The sequence below is a fragment of the Lepus europaeus genome, chromosome 7, assembly GCF_033115175.1.
Source record: "Lepus europaeus isolate LE1 chromosome 7, mLepTim1.pri, whole genome shotgun sequence".
Lineage (NCBI taxonomy): Eukaryota > Metazoa > Chordata > Mammalia > Lagomorpha > Leporidae > Lepus > Lepus europaeus.
Genome location: NC_084833.1, coordinates 99781333 through 99802893, shown reverse-complemented (window position 1 = coordinate 99802893; position 21561 = coordinate 99781333). Strand labels below are relative to the sequence as shown.

The following is a 21561-nucleotide window of genomic DNA, read 5'->3' as shown; positions in this document are numbered from 1 at the left end:
CTGTTTCAGACAAGGCATGAGGCACATGAGGACTTACTGAGACAGCTGAAGCTCTCAGACTGAGAGGGTTTGGGCCGGAGCCATCTCAGCCGCACGGGGGCCAGTGTGCTTCCCTGGCCGTGCCGGCTTAGGCAGAGGGAGTGGTTCACAGCTCATGGTTGGAGGAGCAGGTGACTGCAAGAGGAAGCCACATTTCTGAGGCTTTACTCCGGCCAGAACAGCACATAAAGTGAAGCCTCTGAGACCCACAGAGAGTACATGAGCCCCTTCCTCCTGGCCAGCTGAACACCGCAAATGGAAGTGGGAGGCATGGTCCCCGGTGATCTCGGAGGGAGGTCACCTTAACAAGATGGACCAATGTTCCCAGCACTGGAAGACCCTTTGCGACATGGAACAGGCAAAAGGAGCCACGTGGAGAGAGTCAATGTCTATAAGAATTTTTACAGGTGGCCAGACCTATGATCCAACCCCCAGGCCAGAATTCTCTGATAATCAGAATAAACATGAAGGAGATGGTGTTTGCTATTGGCCAGAACCTATGCTTTTTGCGAATCTTTTTTTTTTTTTTTAAGTTTCTCAATAGATTTATGAAGTTGGAAGTGCTACCAAGAGTTTGTGTTTGCCCCTTAAGATGATGTCAAAAACCAGGCACATACTCCTTGTCCCTCTCTCCCCAGCCTCCAAACTCTGCTCTTTTTCAGTAGCACATTATTGACCTGGAAGCCTCTGAAGTGCAGAGTTCTGTGCATCAGACGACACGCGACAGAGAAAGTGCACTGCTTTCCTGCAAAGTGGGCTGGGCCTTGGACAGCTCACGTGACCACTCAGGACCCATTCTGCTCTCCTGCAGAATGAGGCTGCACTAGACTGCTGGTTCTCAACCCTGGAGAGTTTTGAAAAATACTGTTTATTATTGTATGGAAACATACAAACTTTCAACATATGAATGCATACATGTAAAAAATGGTGAAAATGGAGTAAGTTCTCTGGTCCAGTTTACAACATTGTGCCAAGAGCAACTTCCTGATTATGATATTATCTTTTCTTTTTTTTAAAAAAAAAGATTTATTTATTTATTTGAAAGGTAGAGTTACAGAGAGGCAGAGGCGGGGCGGGGGTGGGTGGGTGGTGTCTTCCATCCACTGTCACTCCCTAGATGGCTGCAATGGCTGGAGCTGGGAGAAGCTAGAAGCCAGGAGATTCTGCTGAGTTTCCCACGTGGGTGCAGAGGACCAAGCACCTGGGCCATCTTCTGCTTTCCCAGGCCATAGCAGAGAGCTGGATCAGAAGAAGAGCAGCTGGGACTAGAATCAGTGCCTATATGGGATGCTGGTGCAGCAGGCGGAGGATTAACCTAGTGCACCACAGCTCCAGTATTATCTTTTTTTTTTTTTTTTGACAGAGTTAGAGAGAGAGAAAGGTCTTCCTTCCATTGGTTCACTCCCCAAATGGCCACTACGGCCAGTGCTGCGCCAATCCGAAGCCAGGAGCCAGGTGCTTCCTCCTGGTCTCCCACACGGGTGCAGGGGCCCAAGCACTTGGGCCATCCTCCACTGCCTTCCTGGGCCACAGAAGAGAGCTGGACTGGAAGAAGAGCAGCCAGGACTAGAACCCGGTGCCCATAAGGGATGCTGGTACTGCTGGCGGAGGATTAACCAAGTGAGCCAAGGCGCTGATCCCCCCAATATTATCTTTATTTAAGATGGCTGTCACCATGGGAGAAAGTTAGGAAAGGGTAGATCAGACTCCATGTATTGCATTTAGAACTTCCTGTGATTTCAAAATAGATTTTAACAAAATTCCAGAGGTTGTGATCCTTTGGTTTGGAGCTCAGATGTCAACGTACAATGCTTTTAAAACCTCCCCAGGTGATTGTAATGGCAGCCGTGGTTGAGAGCCACTGAACTAGGCGATCTCTAGGTCCCTTTCCCGTGCTAAAATATTATCAGGCAAATTTATCTAACCCCTTCTTGTAACTATTTACATGTTCAACATGTAGGGGGAAGACATTTCTCAAGTTTATTACCCAGTGTGTAAAAATGTTCTCGTATTTGTCCTAAAGTTACCTCTCACTGGCGTGAGCCAAGCTCCAGCCTCTCTTTCTTTCAAGCACAGTCGTCCTCTGGCTGTATCCTGGAGCTGCTGCTTCTCAACAGTGCCCTTTGTTATGACTCTGACCTTGGTCATGGACTCATGCCCACCGGCTGCAGATCACTTCCTGTGGACCCCCAACCTCTAGTCCCCACTGTGAGATACCACCAGCTCCACATGGGTCTCAGCAGAGAGGGTCAAACTGACCAGGTTGCATCCCCCTTTAAAATCTCTGTACTTTATTCTCTGTACTTCCACCCCAAGCTCTATGGTGTACCAGACCTTAGTGACCCGTTGGAGTTAGCCAGTGAGAGGTGAGAGGGAAAATCAAACATAACGCTAGGACTGGGCTCACAGTACAAAAGAAAAACACTCTAAGATGAAACCCTTCACCCCAAATTCTAATCCAGCTCCCTGCCCTCTTGCTGAGTCCTCTTTTCAGAGAACTCTTCCTCCTGTAAGACCCCTTAAGCAGGCGTCCCACAAATTGACCAGACCCCAGAAACACAGACTCCACTCCAACCAATGCAATAGCAAGAGGATATTTATTAATACGTTTGCGCAAACGGGCTCCCCAGCACCTCAGGCAGTCCAGAGAGCGAGAGAGCCCCGAGCAGGGGTTACAGCAGTTTTTAAAGACAATAGCCACCTGATTAACATACAGCAGTTTTTAAAGACAATAGCCACCTGATTAACATATGTATGTGGGGCGTTTGGTGATTGGCTATTTTGAAGGGCAAACTCTTGTTGCGATTTTAGCGAGGGAAGGGGTAAGTTTATACAATGGTCACAGAACCTTATTGCAACTCTTTTCCGGACTCCTGCAAGTGTTATCGCATGAGACAGTTACACAGAGCAGTTTCACAAGGCAGTTTCCCAAGGTTATTCTGTAGGCAGGTGGAGACACAGTTATCTTAAGGAATGGCTACTATCAGCAGCCAAACTTTTAAACCCTTGCTAAAATTATTTTAATATTTACTTTTAGCAGGGGTCTTATACTCCTTTGCATACCACAGGGAAATTCTTTACCCCACTCCCCTTTAGGTTAAGTGATGGCTACTCACAAGTTGATCCCTAAGATTCACCCTTCCCATCATCATTGACCCTAGGATTCAATAACAGATCTCTTCTCGGAATCCAAGTCAATCATCCAAGAATGGAGGAAGGAAGTGGTGGCCTCCCCAGGACAGTTCCACGTGAGCTTTGGCACCCAGGTGAGCTGGCAGGTTACGGAGAAATCGCTTCTTTCCTCCTGATTATTCAGATGCCAACTAATGGCATCTCTCTGCCTCTCTCTCTCTCTCCCTCTGTCCTCATACACACATTTCCCAAAGACCAAAGATATATTCTCTATCCATATAATAGAAGAGACTATTTTCTAAGGCATGATGGGTCTTCAGTGAGTGTATATTTCATTATCATGCAAAGCAGTATCCTGTCTACATCCATGTTTACTTTAACTGAGTTATTCACAATTTCTTTGGCTTTGATCCTAACTCATTTTAGCTTTCTGCTTTCCAGGTTGAATAACGATGTTTACATTTTTTATCAACATGTATCCTCCCCTCCTCCATGCTATCCTTTCAGGTTTCCTTATCTCTCTATGCCTTGCTCTCAAATTTTCACCTGGGGGCTTAGGCCAGCTGCCAAGATGTCACTGTCTGGGCCATAATAGTTTCTAAATGTTTCTACCTTCAGCTTTGTCTCATATTAATCTTTCTCAGGCTTCAAGAGTTGATCCCTAAGTTTTATTTCCCAGAATTTTGAAAACCAGTCCCCGTCCTGATATTCTCAGCTTTAAAGTTTTCGACTCACACCCCCTAACTGTTGAATTTACTTTGGGGAGACATGTAATCAGTCTTGCACACATACAGTAAGCACTTTGTTAATTGTTTTTGCTTGATTCATCTTTCTAACGGCTCTGGATAATGAAATTAATCATTCACTTAAGCTTCCATTTAATTTTATGAAATGCCTCTGCGGTACGAGGAGTTGGCTGCATATGTACATGTATCTTAAGGCAACGGATCACATTCCAAAAAGATTATTCTTCCAAGTGTAGTGCGTGTGAAATGTACTGAGGTTATTGGCAGTTCAGACCATAATATCAGATATACTGAGTGCGCAACTCTTAGCCTGATAGGTCATCTTGGGCAATTATTTCATCTCCTCAAACTTCAATTTCTTCATATGTAAAATTGAAGATTCAGTAAGCTAATGCTGACAGCATGGGCCTGTGGAAGGAGCTTCGTCCACGTAAGCTTGAGTGTGCTACCAGGTCCTTTAGATGAACAGTTCAGAAACTGAATATGAGAGCTCTTCAAAAAGTTCATAGAAAATGTATATTACGTGGACTATGCATGGATTTCAATGTTTTCACACCAGATAACCTTTGATTTAATTCTATTTAAGCAAATTAAAACTGTTAACTCTATTTTCCATATTTCCCTTTATTTGGAAAGTGTTTTTCAAGTACAAACAGAGGATAATCTAGATTGGAATCAACTTCGGTACATTTAAAACATGCAGGTGCCTGGGCTCCCCCAGGCCCACCCACTCGTGCTTTCTCCCACTGAGGCGGAAGCATCTGTGTTTTACCCAGCCGCCCAGGTTAGTGAGAGGCATTTTTGGGTGACTCATTGCTGCTGCTGTTTTACCTGCACCTGCAGGGCTCCCGAGCTTTTCTGTCGGAGCTGCAGTGGCTGAGAGAGGAGGCCAATGGTGTGCATCCTCCTAGTGAAACACCAGCAGACCTGTTGGCCCACATTTCTGGAAAGTTCTTAAAGACTATTTTAAGGGGGGGGGGGTATACATTAAGAAGCACAGCAGCTGCGTTCACCCATCTCACATTCCTCTGTGAAGCCTTTTCCACTCTAGATTTAGGGAAGAACTAAAGGGCATACCAAGGAAGAACAAGAACCAAGGAGGTAATTAAATGCTGTTTGTTACAGCTGCAAGCTAATTGATTGAGAAGGCAGAGAACCAAGACAGGAAATAAAAATAGCAACAGCAAGAATGGCAATCCGGAAAGCTGTAGCTTGGTGCTAACACTGGACATCTTTGGGGTCTTTGCTCTTTGTCCCTTGTTGACAGTAACTGGGGGTGGGGTGGAGAGCGTGAGGCCCTTGGGTCTGTGTGAAGAGCTATTTGTTGACAACAGATCCACTGCAAGCCATTAAAGTTTGACTTTTATTGGCATCTCAGAAAGGCAGCAATTGTTCTATTTCCCTGGCACAACCGTCCCGGTGAGGCAGGCTGCAACTTGTACTATTTGCCCAAGCTTTACTTGAGTCCCCAGGGAAAGGACAGTTGGCACATGTCATTTTTAAAGCGTATCCGTCTCCTGATAGGAAGGAGCCCGCTAAGGTGGCGGTCAGCTGTCTTCAGCCCCAAAGTGTAGGACTCTGGCAGCTCTTGAGCTTGGCATGTTGGCATCCTGTCTGCCTTAGCTGTGGTGGGGACTCAGCATAGTGCGGATAAGGAAGTTGAAGTTTAATGATTCCAGTGATTCCTGAACAATCTCTAACAAATGGTAGCTCAAACCAGATTGTAAGGAACAGGGCTTCGATATTCTTTAGACCCAAGCTTGGGTGCTTCCGAGGTGGGCAACACTGGGCAGATGACTTAACTTCTCTGAAGTTAGTGACTCCTCATGTTGCAATCAATCTTGTGAAGATTAAATGGGATAATGTGTGAGAAAACCCATAGTAATTCTGGCACACAGGAAGAGCTCAGAGAACAGTGGCTGTGGCCCGTGCTCATGGGATCAGCAGTGCTGCCCTCGTGCTGAAACTTGGATCCTGGAAGATGTATCCCAGACTGCAGGGATTAAACCCCGTGCCTTAACAGCCTCAGCAAGCAGTATTTAACAATGCAGTCTGCATCAGCAGGGGTAGCTAAGTTACTTCTCTTGACCTTGAAAGACAACAGAGCTGCTTCCAACGGATCAGAAGAAGTGAACCTGGAAATTCAGTTGTAAACAACATAGTCAATTTTGCAAGCATGAGCAATGAATCTTTAAGGACCTAAAACATAAATTCAGAAATCTTAAGATATTTCACAAGGTCTGTGGGATAATGGCATTTAAAAAAGCCTGTTTTGGTGCAAAAAAAAAATTGGAAATAAATGCATAGTTTTCTCATACTACACATTCCCATGAACTGTTCAATACTCCTTATTTCACATTGTTGCACCAAAATAATAAACTTTATTTTTAAAAAACTTCTATTTGTTTGAAAGAGAGAGCAAGAGAGTGAGAGCTCCTATCTGCTGGTTTACTTTCCAAATGCCTACAAGGGGTGGGAATCAAGAACTCAATCGAGGTCTCCCAAGTGGGTAGTGGGAACGATATTAATTGAGCCATCATCACTTCCTTCCAAAGGTCTGTATCAGCAGGAAGCCAGAATCAGAATCAGAAGCAGAGTTGAGATTCAAATATTGACACTCTGAGATGTGGGCATCTTTTGTTTCTTTTTCTAAAGGTTTATTTTTTTAAGGGCAGAGTGGTGGAAGGTGGGAACAGAGAGAGGGAGGGAGAGAGAGACCACCCATCCCCTAGTTCACTCCCCAGATGACCACAGTGGTCAGGGCTGGATCAGCCAGGAGCCAAGAACTCCAAATGAATCTTCCACATAGGTGGCAGGGGCAAGCACTTGAACAATCTTCTGTCTTCCAGTGCGCATGAGCAGGGACTTGGATTGGAAGTGGGGCAGGCAGGACTGGAACCTGCCCTTGTACATGGGATGCCGCCATCAAGTTGTAAGAAGCAGCTTAACTGCTTTACCACACCAGCCCCTAGACCTCTAGACCAAATGCCTGCCCCAAACTTATATTTTCATTCTACCTCTCCATGAACTTTCTGAAGTACCATCTTATATAGTCACAACAAATTCTAAACTTTAGGCTCTTTCAGTTGTATGGCAGCTCTCAAGAGAAAGAAGATCAAATATCTGCCCAGAAAGTTTATAAAATAATACTTTGGAAACAAAACAGAATTATCTACAGATTAACACTGCTGTGGGTAAGATGTACTTTTGGGTCATATAAGCATTCTATTGATTTGTGTTAGGTATGAGGCACTGATCATTCCTCAATGTCTTTCTTTTTAATGTTGCTCCAAGCTGTACAGCCCCATCTGCAGCAGAGGCAGGCGTATCCATTTCCACCATTGTAACTGTGTCTACCCTCAATCCCAGGGGAGTAAAGGCGGCTTATCACATTAACATAAGCTCAGATTTCATGAATAAATGAGATGAAGACACCAAAGAACAGCTAGTGAGTTCTAGAATTACTTGATAACAGAACAATTAGAAACTATTGACAATTTAAAAAATAACCCCACATTTAGTAATACAAACTTATTTATTGGTAAAAAAAAAAATTGTTCATTACACAGAAAACTAAACCATTGAAAGTTTCCTACAACAATGTGGACTGTGAACACATAAGTAGGAGGGACACCCTGCCCAGGTCTGAGGACTTCACAGTAAAGCCTAAGTTAGTGTCAGAAAATTGAAAGTAGTGATAGGTAAACCGTACTTGTGGTGGTTTCTTAATGGGTCATATATTTTGAATCGTCATCTAGATGTGGTACAAAAATAGATGTACCCATGCCATGTTCCAGGGAAGCGTAGTTTCTATTAACTATAGCAGATGTCGCAGTCTGTTTCCCTGGTGTAGAAATCACTGGCAGTGGCTGCCGAGGAGGCAAAGTCCACACAGTCTGCCCCTGGATAGGAAAAGTACGCTGCTGTCCTGACGGCATCCAGGTGTCCTGCCTCGCAGGAGGCGCAGCAGCAGGTGGAGGTGGCCACGGAGAAGCCCTTGTATGGGGCACTGGAGGGCGAGGGGTGGTAGGAGCAGTCTTCTGGGGGGTAGCCACAGTTTCTGGTATCCACAGAAGTGGGAGAAGTGAAATTCCCAGGAGTGTAGGGAGGTAGCTGAGCCGGCGAGTCACTGTAATCTAAGGAGCCAGAGAGAGTGGAGGAATCTGAAGGCGATCCCGGGGTCTGGAGAAATGAAAACCAAGGAACAAAGAGCTCGATGACTTAGGATGAAAAGAACTGTGCAGTGTGGAGTCATTAATATGGAATAGGGTGTAAACAACAAAACGCCCAAATCTGCAGAAGTAATTTTATTTGCTGACTGCATGATTTCATGACACCACATTCTGTACCTATTTATTTCCCAACAATCAATTGCCTTGCCTCACTGGCTTCCTTTGTTATAACCATACTTTAGAGGATGCTTTGTTCTTAAATCACAAAATCCCACTGTGCTTCAAGTCACCTGCACATCAGATCCTTCTGTGTGCCATGATATAAGCTGCAGGTGGCACCCCAGGTATTTCAGTACACCTTTGACCATGGAGATCCAGGTGGACACGCAAAGGTAGAACTTGGATCCTCTGGGACCCAGCCTTTTGGACTATGCCAAGGCAGTAACTACTCTTCCCACTGCTAAAGCACTAAAATCCTTAACTACTAAAGTACCATCTGCTTCCTCTTGGGAAAGTCTGTAACTGTTACTGAGAGAGCCTAACTCGGAGGCTGGAGGGAAGTAGGTATCTGGGACCCAGTATGGCTCTCATGACAATATGCATACTCTGTTGATTTCCTATCCCCTCTGAAATTGAGTTGATGCCTATAAAGACTTTTAACAAACCAAAAGATAAAAGTCTCTACATTTCTTAAAAATTTACATTAAATGTTTTAAAAACAACTAGTATCTCTCATTAAGAGATCTTATTTCATTTTAAGGGAATACACATTTTCAAAATTTGAGATTTGTTAAGGACACAGTCCAAATTCTTTCAACAATTAGGGCTTCATTTTTTGCTAGCCTTGTCAGATTCAAATGAGTTCTCCTGCCTATAGCAGACCGAAACAACCAGTTAGCAGAGCCTTCTCAGTGATCAAACCAACCACCTCCCCACCATCAAAATGAAGCTGGGACTGTGCAGACACATTTTTTTTTTTTTTTTTTTGACAGAGTGGATAGTGAGAGAGAGAGAGAGACAGAGAGAAAGGTCTTCCTTTTTGCCATTGGTTCACCCTCCAATGGCCGCTGCAGCTGGCGCATCGCGCTGATCCGAAGCTAGGAGCCAGGTGCTTCTCCTGGTCTCCCATGCAGGTACAGGGCCCAAGGACTTGGGCCATCCTCCACTGCCTTCCCGGGCCATAGAAGAGAGCTGGCCTGGAAGAGGGGCAACCGGGATAGAATCCGGTGCCCCAACCGGGACTAGAACCCGGTGTGCCGGCGCTGCAAGGCGGAGGATTAGCCTGTTGACCCACTGCGCTGGCCTTGCAGACACAATCTTAATTCCATTTTCAAGAACTCCAAACTCAATCAAAAAGTTCAAGGACCATTGTTTAAATCAGTAATTCCCAGTTATTAGGTGTCTTAGTGTCACAATTCAAAAAACATCAAATGAGTATCGCCAGAAAGCCTCTTTTTATTGTCATACACCAGTTACTTGTGTGTGTGAGCGAGCTTCTTTGTAAATCTTACTTATGTGTGTATCCAAGGGTTCATGCCCTACAACATATGGCTACTGCCACACACTGAGTTCTAAATCGCCCTGTGCTTGATTTCTTGGATGACTTCCTTGTCGATAGTGTTTGCATGATTTCTCAGGAGATGTTGCAAGCTCTTACAAAGCATTATTACCCCATGGTTAGCAACAATCAAGTTACATAAAGAATAGAGATAAATTACCAGGCTCTGGTTAAAGCAGAAAGGGGCAGCCTGGAAGCTGTCCGGGAAATAGTGTGGAGCACTTTGGGTGGCGTGGAACAAGGGCTCTGCGAGCGTCTCTGTCTGAAGGTAGGAGTCAAAGATCTGGTCGAGGCAGCCTGAGTTTTCATCATAAGAAGCACAACTGGAAAAATCTCGGGGTTGAAAATAATTGGGCGTGGAAGAAATCGGTTCAGGCTCAAAATATAGTCCTGGAGGAGAAAGGAAAAAGGCAGGTTTCTGCTTAAGAATTGTACTACAGGTTTGAATGAAACTCTATATTCTGAATATTTACTATGTCTAGGGGAAGTGGGCTTATGCAGTTCCAGAAAAGTAAACAGGCAGGCAAGTTGGACTTTTTCATTGTCTTAACTACTTCAAATCTCAGTGAAATTAATCTGGTTTATAACCAGGAAATTGGCTGCAAATGTGGCTTGGGCAAAAATAAAAGAAAAGGGACCCAACCTGTTCCCAAGCATCACTTTGAAGTAATGGCTCAAGTCTCCACTTTCCTGGACTACCAAATCATCAACATCTAGTCCCTCTGTCTGCAGCTCAATTCAACCTCCCAGAAATAACTGACAGAGTTGTTTGAGGCATTGAGACAACTTCTGATGCTTTGGGAACGGATTCTCTTGATTTAGGGTAATTGCTTTCCTAAACTTTTTCGCACTTACTTAATGAGTTCAATTTTGAGGACAGAGCTTTGAGAAGTGTGTTAAATGACAATGCAAATGATAGACCATGGCAGCTAGCAAATATTGTAGTAATTAATACTACTTGTTTTAAATTACAGAAAGTTACGCTAACGTGAAATGTAGCATGTGAACACGACACTGGACATGTTAACATGATAATGTAAATAGAATGAGTTAAATTTCAAACAAGGATACTTACAAAAAATCACTTCTTTCCCATTTTGGCACCAGTAGGCCAAATTTATGATTATTTTCCTTAACTATTCAAAGAAGAGGTTTACAGTGTGCCCATCATAGGGACTGCAGGAAATTGGGTTTTTGTTTTTGTTTTTTGAAGTTTCAAGTTCCTCTGAGGTTATATTAAAGTGACACATTCAAGTGGGAACCAACAGAAGCACAGGCTTCCTTCTATATGATCTTAAACTTAGCTGTTGAGTGGCACTGGTAGCAGTGTTTGTGTGATAGAGTTATTCGTACTGGGCTGAGAAAACGTACACTTGTTTGAGCTGCTTTGTGGGAAGAGAAAAGAAGGGGAGGGAAGCCCCTGTCGGCTGGAAGCTAAATGAGCAAGGGCAAGGGGGATATTCTAGTGCCTCAGGATGCTCGCTATTCCATCAACTAGCACGCTAAAAAAGAACACTGGACCACTGGATCTCACAGTCAAGTTTAGTTGCTTGGAGATGAGGAACTGGAATAAATGTGAAGAACAAGACCCTTGGGGCAGCATAGACAGCAGAGAGCAGACAGTTCAGAAACAAGGACAGAAATGTGTGCTTGTTTCCTTACGGGGCTTACCTCTGCAGTCACTATGCTTTGTTCACGTTCTGATTGGTCGGATTCCAATTAAATGGTGGTGCCTATCTTAACCCCTGAATCAAGCACCTTTGCAAGACTTTCCAGATGAACTTATTATGAAAGAGGTTTTGAGGGAATTGGAATGCCAGCTGTACTGACCTGCAGAGGATGTTGTGACTGGGTCGGAAAGGATACTGCTACCTCCGGACCGCTGCCAAAGCAAGGACATGACCATGAAGCAAAGTCACGTACAGGTTCTACCAGGGAAACTGACAGACATTCGGACGGGAACTCTGTTTGCTTCTGCTGTAAGGTAAGCTGATTCCGTCTCTGCAAAGTAGTTGACTTGCTTAAAAACCACTAATGCTATATTTTATTTAGATTCAGTGTTTATGTTTGCTGGGGATTTTTTCCCCTCTAACATCAAATTCTCCCACTCAAATTTTAAAGGTTATTAACTTTGCTAAAAAAATAATGTAAACAATATGTATGTTACAGAAATGTATATTTGAGGAAACTCAGCCAACAGCCTTTCTATTATTTCATTTAAAACTAATAAGGACTAACATTTACTTAAAGCCAACTATCTGTAACTGAATCATTTTCCTCAAATTTTTCATGTGCCATCTAGATCCTGAGCTGCTGGAATTCCCCCAAGAACACAACTCCTACCTTTATTAATGCTGAGGAGCCAAAAATGTTCACATGTTCTTACTATGTATGAAATATCAAAATAGGAAATTATTTTCTTAAAGTCTCGGGGAGAGTGAGTCATAGCAATCTACCTTCTAGTTTATGGTTAGGAGATAATTTAACTCTGTATGCTTTTGACTACTTTCGCTAAAAGTTGCTTTTTTCATTACTGTATTTAGTACTTAAAGTTTATGAGACTGCTCCTTTTCACTGTTTAAAGTACAGCAGCCTGTATTTTCCAGTTGAATGGATAATCACACTAAATGAGTAATTTAGGATTTTTTTTTTCTTTTTAGATTTCAGGTGGTGGCTTTAAAGTTTAAAGGGACCTGCGTTGCTCTGGGATTCTGGGCTGGAAAGCCGAGCTCGACACACCTGTCCTGGGTTACAGGGTGTACCCACTCCCATACCCAGAGCCACTGAGATTGCTGCACCATTGGCTTCTGCTGAAACAGGAGGTGGTGTGAATTTTGAAAACGATCCATGCTGTAAAGTCATGAACCAGGAAGCTGGAATCCTTTACCGGCTCCGTATGCAAATATTTGGCTGCAGCTTGAGCTGAAGGACTTGGAAAGAGTGGGTTTTTAAAAGTCCGCTTCATTGTAGAGCTCTCATTAACCCCATTCCTCCCCCTGCATGGGCCTGTTTGCCTGCCTCCCTGTTATCCTGTTGTTATCTCCCTGAGGTATGTTTACAATATCCTACTTGATATTATCTTTCTAGTCCTGGGTTCACTCTCTCTTTTGCTCCAAGAAATCAAAGAAAGGCACCCCTCTCTCAGATTTCAAACAGCATAAACCCCCACAATCTACAATTTATAAAAACACATCAAGTAATGATTAAAAAAAGGTAAATTTTATCTTTAGATAAGTACTAACTCAAGTTTCCCTTTGCCCTAAAGGCAAGTGTGTGTGTATTTGATAATTGATCTGACCGACAAGTTTTTAAAAATCCATTTACCAATCCCATATGGACAGGGTTTCCTCTGGTACAGCTTGCAACCTGGGCTATTAGTTTTCAATCTATGCATTCATGACTGCCTTCTTAAGATTTCACATTACTCTGACTTGACAACAAATTAAGGGAAATTTCCTGCTTTGTAATATTTGTAATAATGCAATTAATTCTCTCCATGCCTTAAAGTTGTCTAGAAGTCTCCCTCAACAATCAAACAACTTGGAGATCATCTCTGTTACATCAGAAAGGTCTACACAAACACCAAGGAGCAGGCATAAAAGCTCCCCTGGGCTCTGCATCCTTGCCTACTGTGTGCGCCTTCACAGCATGTCTAGAATCCCGAAGGCTTCTTCTGAGGGCTCCCAGTAAGGGATTTTTACATCTGGCTCTCCTAACCAAATTATGTATGTGTTACGCCTACGTGCTTATGAGAGCATGGGCCAGTATCATCTTCCTGGAAGCAAAGCAGAATAAGCTCTGTTCACTCTGTATGTTTCTGCAAGGCACTGGTTCAGAAGTCCTGCTTTATTTTCAGAGGTTGGAGGTAGGAGAGGGATTTATAAAAGATTAGATTAAGTCAAACTGCACCAGGAAACAGAACCTGGTCAGATACACAAGTGAGACAATTTACCTTTAGTTTAGTTCCTGTAGCTGGCTGACAAGGGCAACAGTGGCCAAGCCAATCTGTAAGGACCCCAGAGCAGCGGGGTTCCCACACCCAGAGGGGACTTCTCCAGGTGCGGCTGAAGCAGAATTCTAACAAGTACCAAAGCTGCTTAACGAAAGACTATGCTTTGTTAGACACATTGATTTCCTTTTCTTTTTGCTCCAGATGTATGTTCCAGTCCTTTGACCCTGACTTTTGTTATTTATGTGACCATCTCTCAATTAAAGGACTCAGGGCTAACCAGACTTCTGCTAAGTCAGGCTGGATCTCCAGAAAGAGGAATTTAGAGCTGATAGAGGGCAGGTTTTTTGTGCTAAGAATGAGATGAAACTGGCCCTACTTTGAGCTCGATCTTGAGCAAAGGTGATGTTATGAGCTTTAGCTGTGAGGAGGAGCACAGACTTGTGATCCCGTTACTTCCCCGGTTGTTATAAATGAAGTGAGTATGCCAAAAAAAGAATAAAGAGTGTTTAAGAGTTACAGGGAAGCCCTCTACGACTGTAGGGATGTTTTCCTGTGCTACCTGACAGTCAGCACAAACTTCTTCAGCTGTATTTGCTAAATCACAGCTAGCCACACTTACACTCCAAACTAAGGGTTTGAACAAAGATTCCTGAGTAGCTGGTTTCCAATCCTTGGTGGGAATTTTACTGTAGTTGTAGGAACTGATGATAGCTAACACTTACTGAGTACTCATTATGTGGAAAGCACTCTTCCAAACACTGTATATGCAACAGCTCATTTAACCCTCATGAAAATCCTATTATCCCCAGTTCAAAGATGAGGAGAAACTGAAGCAAGAGAGATTGAATCATTTACGAGAGGATATACACATGGAGGAGCTCAGATCTGAACCCAATGCACCTGCTCAACACTCCTGTTAGCATTTGCCTCCTCTCATTTCATATGAACTCATCCTTTGCACACAAACAGCACCAGGCACAAAATCCATTGTGGAGCAGATGCCAACAGGCTGGAGAAGGACCAGTCCTAACATGGTCAGTACGAATCCCAGCTGTCGGGTCCTACGTCCACACCCAGGGCAGTTGTGTGCCCTTCCTTGGGGATAACCCCACCTGGTTTATTGGACCCTGCTGAGTGCTCCTGGCGATGCTTATTTGCCTTAGGAAGGTCTGTTTGTTATGGGAAGGTGCCCTTAGGATGGTCCTGATCAATTCTGTAAGAACTTGTAACTGTGTTCAGGCATCACTGGATCTTAAGGAAGCGGTTTTGTGGACCCTCTAAGCTGTCGCCTCTGCAGTGATTTGACCCTTTTGTGCTGGGGGCTTCCAGCCACCGGTGATTTACAGAGAAATGTCCTCGGAGGCCAAGTTCCAGAAGAATAGAGGGAGGGAAGGGGTTTCCACAGGTGCTACCCTGGAAGCACTCCCTAAAATGAGCTGCATTTCTGGGAGAGATCTGCTGTGGGTGTGTGAGGGCTCTACACACACTGCCTTCTAACACAATCATGACCTCCTTACCTGGGGGCTGCCGCTCTCCCTGTAGATAGCTAGCAAGCCTTCAACACCTAGTGGAGAATGAGGCCCCCTAAATCCTGAGTCCTACAACAGGCCCCAGCAGTTCCGGAGGGGCCTCCTGTGTTGAACAGAGAGGAAGCGGGGCATGGGAGTTCTCAGCACAGCTGGGGAGCGCCAGGCCTGTACACCAGTCCCTGACCCAGGGCTGGAGGAGGCCTCCCTGTCTGGGGAACAAGAGACAGGTGCATGCTTACGGTTGCCCCTGAGGCTGCCTGGTGTGCCCTCCTCTGTTGCAGCAGCTCCTTCACTGTGATCTTCACACGGACACCTTGGTAGACCTTCGGTTTTTCTGGGGAAAGGCAACTGAGTCAGTGGTCAAGGCCAAGGTTGGTGCACAAGGCTGTGGACTTGGGGGCGGGGGAGGGGGAGGGTGTGCTTTATAGGCTATGGTGCTGGAAAATCTGTAGGTTTGGGGGACACAAAGAGAAATGCTAAACGCTGGTGGAAAACCCAGATTTCTCAATCTTGATGAAGTGAGGTTAAGTGGGTTTGGGGACCGCAGAGGGCACAGATCCTCTGGAGATTATAAGGCCTCCCCCCACCCCCCCCTCCCTCCGCGCCCAGGATCCAAGAGCACAGGGGTTTTCTGCTCAGGAATGTAGAGCCCAGGCCAGAGAGCTCACCCCCTTGGCAAACTAACCCCAGGGGTCCCTGGGGTTCTGGACCCTAGCACTGCAGCAGGAGCGTGCTCTCTGCTCCACAGCAGCGGACCTAGTCCAGCCTACCACATGTTCCTGCTGCTATGGAAGTCTCCAGTCCCTTCTCCACCAGGCCAGGTGTGGCTTCTGCAGAGGCTCTGACCTTCATATGCCCTTGGACTGGAAGTCAGCCCTGGGACAAACGGGGTTCGGCCAGCCCTGTCCTAGGCCGGCGAGGAACCTGCCACACTGACCCCAGCAGAAGAGCCAGGCCCAGGGATATTTGCCCCTTCCTCTAGTTTTATTTTTTGGCTGTTTCTCCTTTGCCCCTTTTCTCCGCCTTTCCTGCTCTCCATCTTTTCCTCCTCCCTCCTTCGGCCCCGCTCCGGCTGGCTCTTCCCTTCTACCCCTCCCTCTCTGGGGCAGGCGTTGCTGGCTGCGCGCGGAGGCTCCCGCGACGCGGTCCCTGGGGCGCCGGAGGACCGCGCACTCGGCCCAGAGGCCGCTTTCCGGAAGGGGCCGTCCGCGGCACTGGGGCCGATCCGCAAGGCCCTCGGCTCTCGGGAGCAGCCGGTCGCGCGCCGGAGGGGTCTGCGGGGAGGGACCCTCTGCGTGCTGGGAGCAGGGCATCCATGGCTCCGAGCCCCGCAGAGCCGCAGTGAGTAGGTCGGACCTGCTATTAGGCCAAGCCGGGCCGGGCCGGGCCGAGCAAGCTTCCAAGGTGGGGGGTGGCCACAGGAGCCCAAGGAGCCTCCGGCCTGACCTCGATCGATCTCAAAGTGAGCCCCGGGAACTGCTCGGGGAGGGGCTGGGCGCTGTGGCGGAGGGCGGCCGCACGTTCCGCCTGGGAGGGTGGCGACAGGGCTAGGCCGCCAGCGCCTCGTCTGGTCACTTCAGGGACCGCAGCTGGACAGTAGGGATCCCTCTTCCCCAGCCCAAGCCAGGTCCCGGGAGCTAGGGGCTCCCCCAGCAAAGGGGGTTGTGCTGTTCCTTGCCCTGATCCAAGGAGTCCTGCGCTGCGGACGCAGACGTCGCGCCATCTCCGCACCCCAGTCTCTTCCCCGCCCCTCTTCATCTCTGGGCTCTGGGCTCCCGGGACGGCGGGATCGCCTCGGGGTCCCCACGCGGACAGCCGGAGCTCAGCTCCTGGCGGCCAGCGCTCCCTGCTCGCGTTCCGGATTCACTGCGAGCCTCTAGCTCCCCCAGCTGCCGCCTCCGGACGTGCGGGGTTGGCGCCGCAAAGTCCAGGGACCGATGGTGGAAAACTGGGAGAGTGGGCTTAGGGCCCGGGGTACGCGGGCCCCCAGAGCGGCCAACTCTGCCTCCGGGCCTCTGCCTTCCGGAGCAGGTGCCGAATGGGAGCCCGCGCCCTCTCCCGGATCCCCGCCCGGCCCTTCCTCGGGTGCTCTGACTTTGTGCCTCTCTGTTCTGTGCAGGAAAAGCTGTGGAAATACGCCCGGATCGCAGTGCCCCTGGCCCGCGTGACCCGACCCCAGGAGAAGCAGCCGAGTTACCCGACATCGTGGTCAGCAGGAGCTGGGTCGGAGGCTGGGTGCTGCAGCTGCAGTGTCTCGGCGCCTAGGAGGGCTCCTGTGCAGGGAGAGAAGCAGAGATGCAACATTTTTGAAGTTTCACAAAGCATCCGGCTGCACCCAGGTCCCTGGAGCAGGAGACAAACAGAATTAATGTTTTATACCTTCGGGTATAGGTTTGAGTTTTTTCCCCCTCATGCCAAGTATTTAAAACCTCTAGAAACCCATGATTTGACAATCAATGATTGCGCGATACTTTCAATTTGAATATTCAAAGGCTTAACAAAATGGACTATCTTCTGCAGAAATCCTGCACACAGGCACCCCACAGGGAGTCCAGAGAAACAGGGAGTGAGACCCCTTTGGGTCCTGACTCTTGGTTTTGCCGTATTTTGAGCATTTTGTACACCTTCCCACAGACAGAGCAGGTGTCCTCGAAGATGCTCTGTAGTTATGCCTCAAGAGCAGCACAGGAGCCATGCAGGGCTCTGGCTGTCCCCAGGGACTACCTGAGCCAGGCTGGCCAGCCACACTCATCCTCACAAGCCCAAGCTCCATTTTAAGGGAAAATCTCAGGTTTTGGGGAGGGGAACATGGCAGCCAGTGGGTGTGGCCCTGCAAGGAGTCACTCTGGGCCCAGGTTGCAGGCCAGGTACCCAGGTGGCAAGCAGGAGGCCCAGCAGAGGACTTGGTTCTGGGCCTGGTCTCCTTGTGGTCCCACCTGGCCACGTGCAGGCTTCCCTCCCCTTTTCATCCTGCTCTCTTCCTGAGACCCACTGAGGCTTTGGTGCTGAATCCTCACCCACTAAGACCCTTTGCTCCTCCCCATGGGGTGGGGCTGCCCACGGACCCCAGCCTCTGGGGATTTCCTGAGACTGGTGTTCCGTCCCCACACTGTGACGTTCCATCTCACTCCCTCTGCAGCCGGCACTGCCTTTTTGCTACATGAGCATGCGTTTAGGAGACCTGCTCATGTTAGCCGAAAGGACATGATTTGTTTTTAAATCTTCTCACTCTTAGGGGAGAGGTAAGAGGGATTAGGGGGCCAGGCTGCTTTCTTGGCCCAGACCTGAGCCCCTCACCAATGACTTGAGACTATGCAGGACCATTTTCCACAAGCATTGAAGTAGCTCTGCGGTGGGGTCTGGAAGGCTGGGAGACACAGGAGTGGCTCAGAGGAGCAGTGCCAGACCAAATCCTGTCCCCTTCCCAAGGGAAGGGGCAGTTGCAGAAGACAGAGAGGAGGGTGGGGTTCTCTTTGCAAACCAAGAGATTGGTAGGGTGCCAGAGCAGGTGATGTTGGGAGGCCTCTGCTCCTTGTTCCTTGTATTCTCTGGGATGTGAAGAGCATGGATTAGCTCCCAAAGACCACCAGAAAACTGTCTGCATGGCCTCGAATGTGCTGGGGGAAGCTATAGAGCTCTGGGAATGCCGAGACTGTGGTAGATCCTTGGCAGCCGGAACCAGGTCTGTGGGGGAGAGGATGAGAGCTGGGGACACCTGATGTGGTACCTGACTGGGGTGGGCGGTACCGTGTTTTTTCCCAGCCTAGCTTGAGCCTGTGCTGTGGGTTTCTCTGACACAAGTTGGGCCTGAGGACAACCCAAGCAGGAGAGGGACTATGGGAGTTGAGTAAGCACCTGCCAATCTCTCCCTTCTCTTCCCCTACCATGCCTGACACTGCTCCTTCCAAAGAGACTGCTCAAGGCAGCTTGGAATTCGGGACAGTCTCCCTCGTCCTGTCCTCCCAAGGTGGCAGTTTCAGGGCTTCTGTGTCAGCCCGCTTTGGCTGGGGTGGACATCCCAGTGCTGTCACTGGCCAGTAACCTTAAAAGACTATCTTTCCCCGGGCCGGAGTCCTGTTTTCAGAAAGAACTCCCCCGACCTCCCCACCCCAGTGTTTAGCTCAGCGTTAAGGAGTTTAGGTTCCTGTTGTTTCTGGAATTGCCAGCCCCCCAGCACAGGCATTTAGGAGCTGCGCTGTGCTGTGGAGGTAAGGGAGGGTCCTTTCTAAGTGGCTCTGTGAGTCCTCAGAGATCTGAGTGTGCAGTGAGGCCTGGAGCGGCCGGCATTGGTGCCCTGAGACTGCACCCTAGAGTTGGGGCTTTCTCAGGTTGTCATTTGTTGTGTCACAGCTGTATCACCCCCATTTCACAGATGGGAAAACAGGCTCCAGGTAAGCAGCTTGCCAAGATGATTGAGCATATATAAATGGCAGAATTGGGTTTCAAACTCTGACAAGTTTCACGCCAGAGCCCTCGTTCTTCACTATCATCCTGCTGATATTTTGTTACAGGTGCTTTCAAACTTTTGGGACTTCATTCCACAATAAGAAGTCTGCTTTACATGATCATGTACATCTGTAACAACAGCCATATGGAGAAGACAAACCGATGTACACCTGCACACATGAGACACTTGATACTTTCTGTATTCCATCTTTTCCAATTCATTCCATTTATGAAAAATGTTAGTTGTTAATTGAAGGATCCTTCTTGAGTTGTGAGTAGCATTGGAAAAATAGTACCTGTAGGGCAGGCAAGCACACATTTCAGTGTTGTGTGTGTGGGGGTGTATTTTGGTGCACTGTGAATTTTGCTACCAGTGGATATGTGGAGACTGACAGTCTTGCTGACTTGAGAGTGTTCATTAAGGACTGCAAACCCTAGAATCTAAAGAGGTGAGGGTGAGGTTTAATGAATGATGCTAAATGCAGTTTGTGCTTGGGGACATTGTCACCTTTAGCATGTCATCCCTCAAGTCTTGATCATCTCTCTGGAGCAAAATACAGAGGTGATCTCAACTGGTTCACCTGCTTGAAAATATGACACAGGGTCTAGATGTTTGAGTGTTGCAGAGGATCTTTAAGCACTGGGAGGGACTGTCTTTTTCCTGTCATCTCTGGTGGTAGCTGGCCTTTGGCTCTGTTGCTTGGCTGAGACCCTGGTTCACAGTAGAATCTGCATAGAGGGTGTAGGAGCCCACTATTTGTAGGCAGTCTGTATTGCTGTTGAGCTGCTTTGATCAGTGATGGAGCCATCATCCAGTTAGTTATTAGTTACACATCAACCTTGTACTAGGCATGGTATGGAGCATGAGGAATAGGAAGATAAATAAATCCAGGCTTCTGGCATCAACCCCTGTCTTGTCCCACTTACACACTGCTGCTTTTCCATCATGAGATTGTTTAGTCCATTCACTGCCTCATCCATTTATTGAGTGATCATACTGTGATAATCTCTGGCCAGGGCCAGTGCTAAGCCTGAGGAAGTTATCATGCCACCTCCCTCACCCATGCCTTCTCTCCCTGAGGTTCACCCACGGAAATTTCTGTAGTTCTGTAGTTCTTCATACATCACAGTTCTCCAGGTCTCTGCGCTCAGAAACTCTTTACTTTGTTGACCTTCAAGTCAGCGGGCCCCACCCAGAATGATGGGACTACAATAGATTTATTTTTAAAGTTTTAAACTAAATATTTTAACAGTCTTTTACACTTGATCTCAGCTAAAAGGCTGAGAAGCAATTTTAATAGTCTTTTGTATGCAAATAAACTGCAGGGTGTTATATTTTTCTCCCAAAGGAGGAGGTTTTATTCAATTTAGACACTTGCATATTAAAAGACTTTCAGTATAGGGAAAGCAATGGTTTATTCCCTACAGATTTGACTATAGCTTTAAATTCTCTATGTAAATGCAAAGTTCTTTTGTCACTTTGACTTTAGGACACTGTTACCAAAGCTTGTGGGAAATATCAAGTTCCCAAAGCTTGAATACATGAAGAAAACCAGTACTTACTGGATACTAGAATGAACATTTGGTCCATATGAAATGACCAGGAACTCTGTTAGATGAAGGCTATTTAATGATTTGTGCAGAGTCAGTCTCTTCCCACAAGAAATATTCAATGTTTAACCTTCCCCTTGAGAGGTTTTCACTGGGAACAAGCATTTAATAAATTATTTAAATAAGAAAAATACCATTATAGACTGCTTGGAAAATTCATCTTTCAAGAAAAACATGTAAAAAGTACCATGATGAAGACCTGTGGCTACATCACCTCAATTAAGAAATAAAACAATTAAGTGATCTTTCAATTATGACAATTTATTTAGCATTAAAAATTTCAGATTATTCCATTCAAGATATCTGATTAGGATAAAGGTTAGAAGGGTAGCTATCACTTTTCCTAATGCAAAACAGCTAATTCGATCGGTCCACA

General features: G+C 46.7%; 1 protein-coding gene across 1 annotated transcript; it reads right to left on the bottom strand.

Annotated features, from left to right (window-relative positions):
- Positions 1–7730: 7730 nt before the first annotated feature.
- Positions 7731–15980, bottom strand: POU2AF3 (POU class 2 homeobox associating factor 3). Its single transcript, XM_062197603.1, has 5 exons — positions 15899–15980; positions 15368–15462; positions 11478–11529; positions 9808–10037; positions 7731–8099 (listed from the first exon to the last, which is right to left on the bottom strand). The coding sequence occupies exons 1-5, from the start codon at positions 15978–15980 to the stop codon at positions 7731–7733; spliced, it is 828 nt and encodes a 275-aa protein (XP_062053587.1).
- Positions 15981–21561: the final 5581 nt, after the last annotated feature.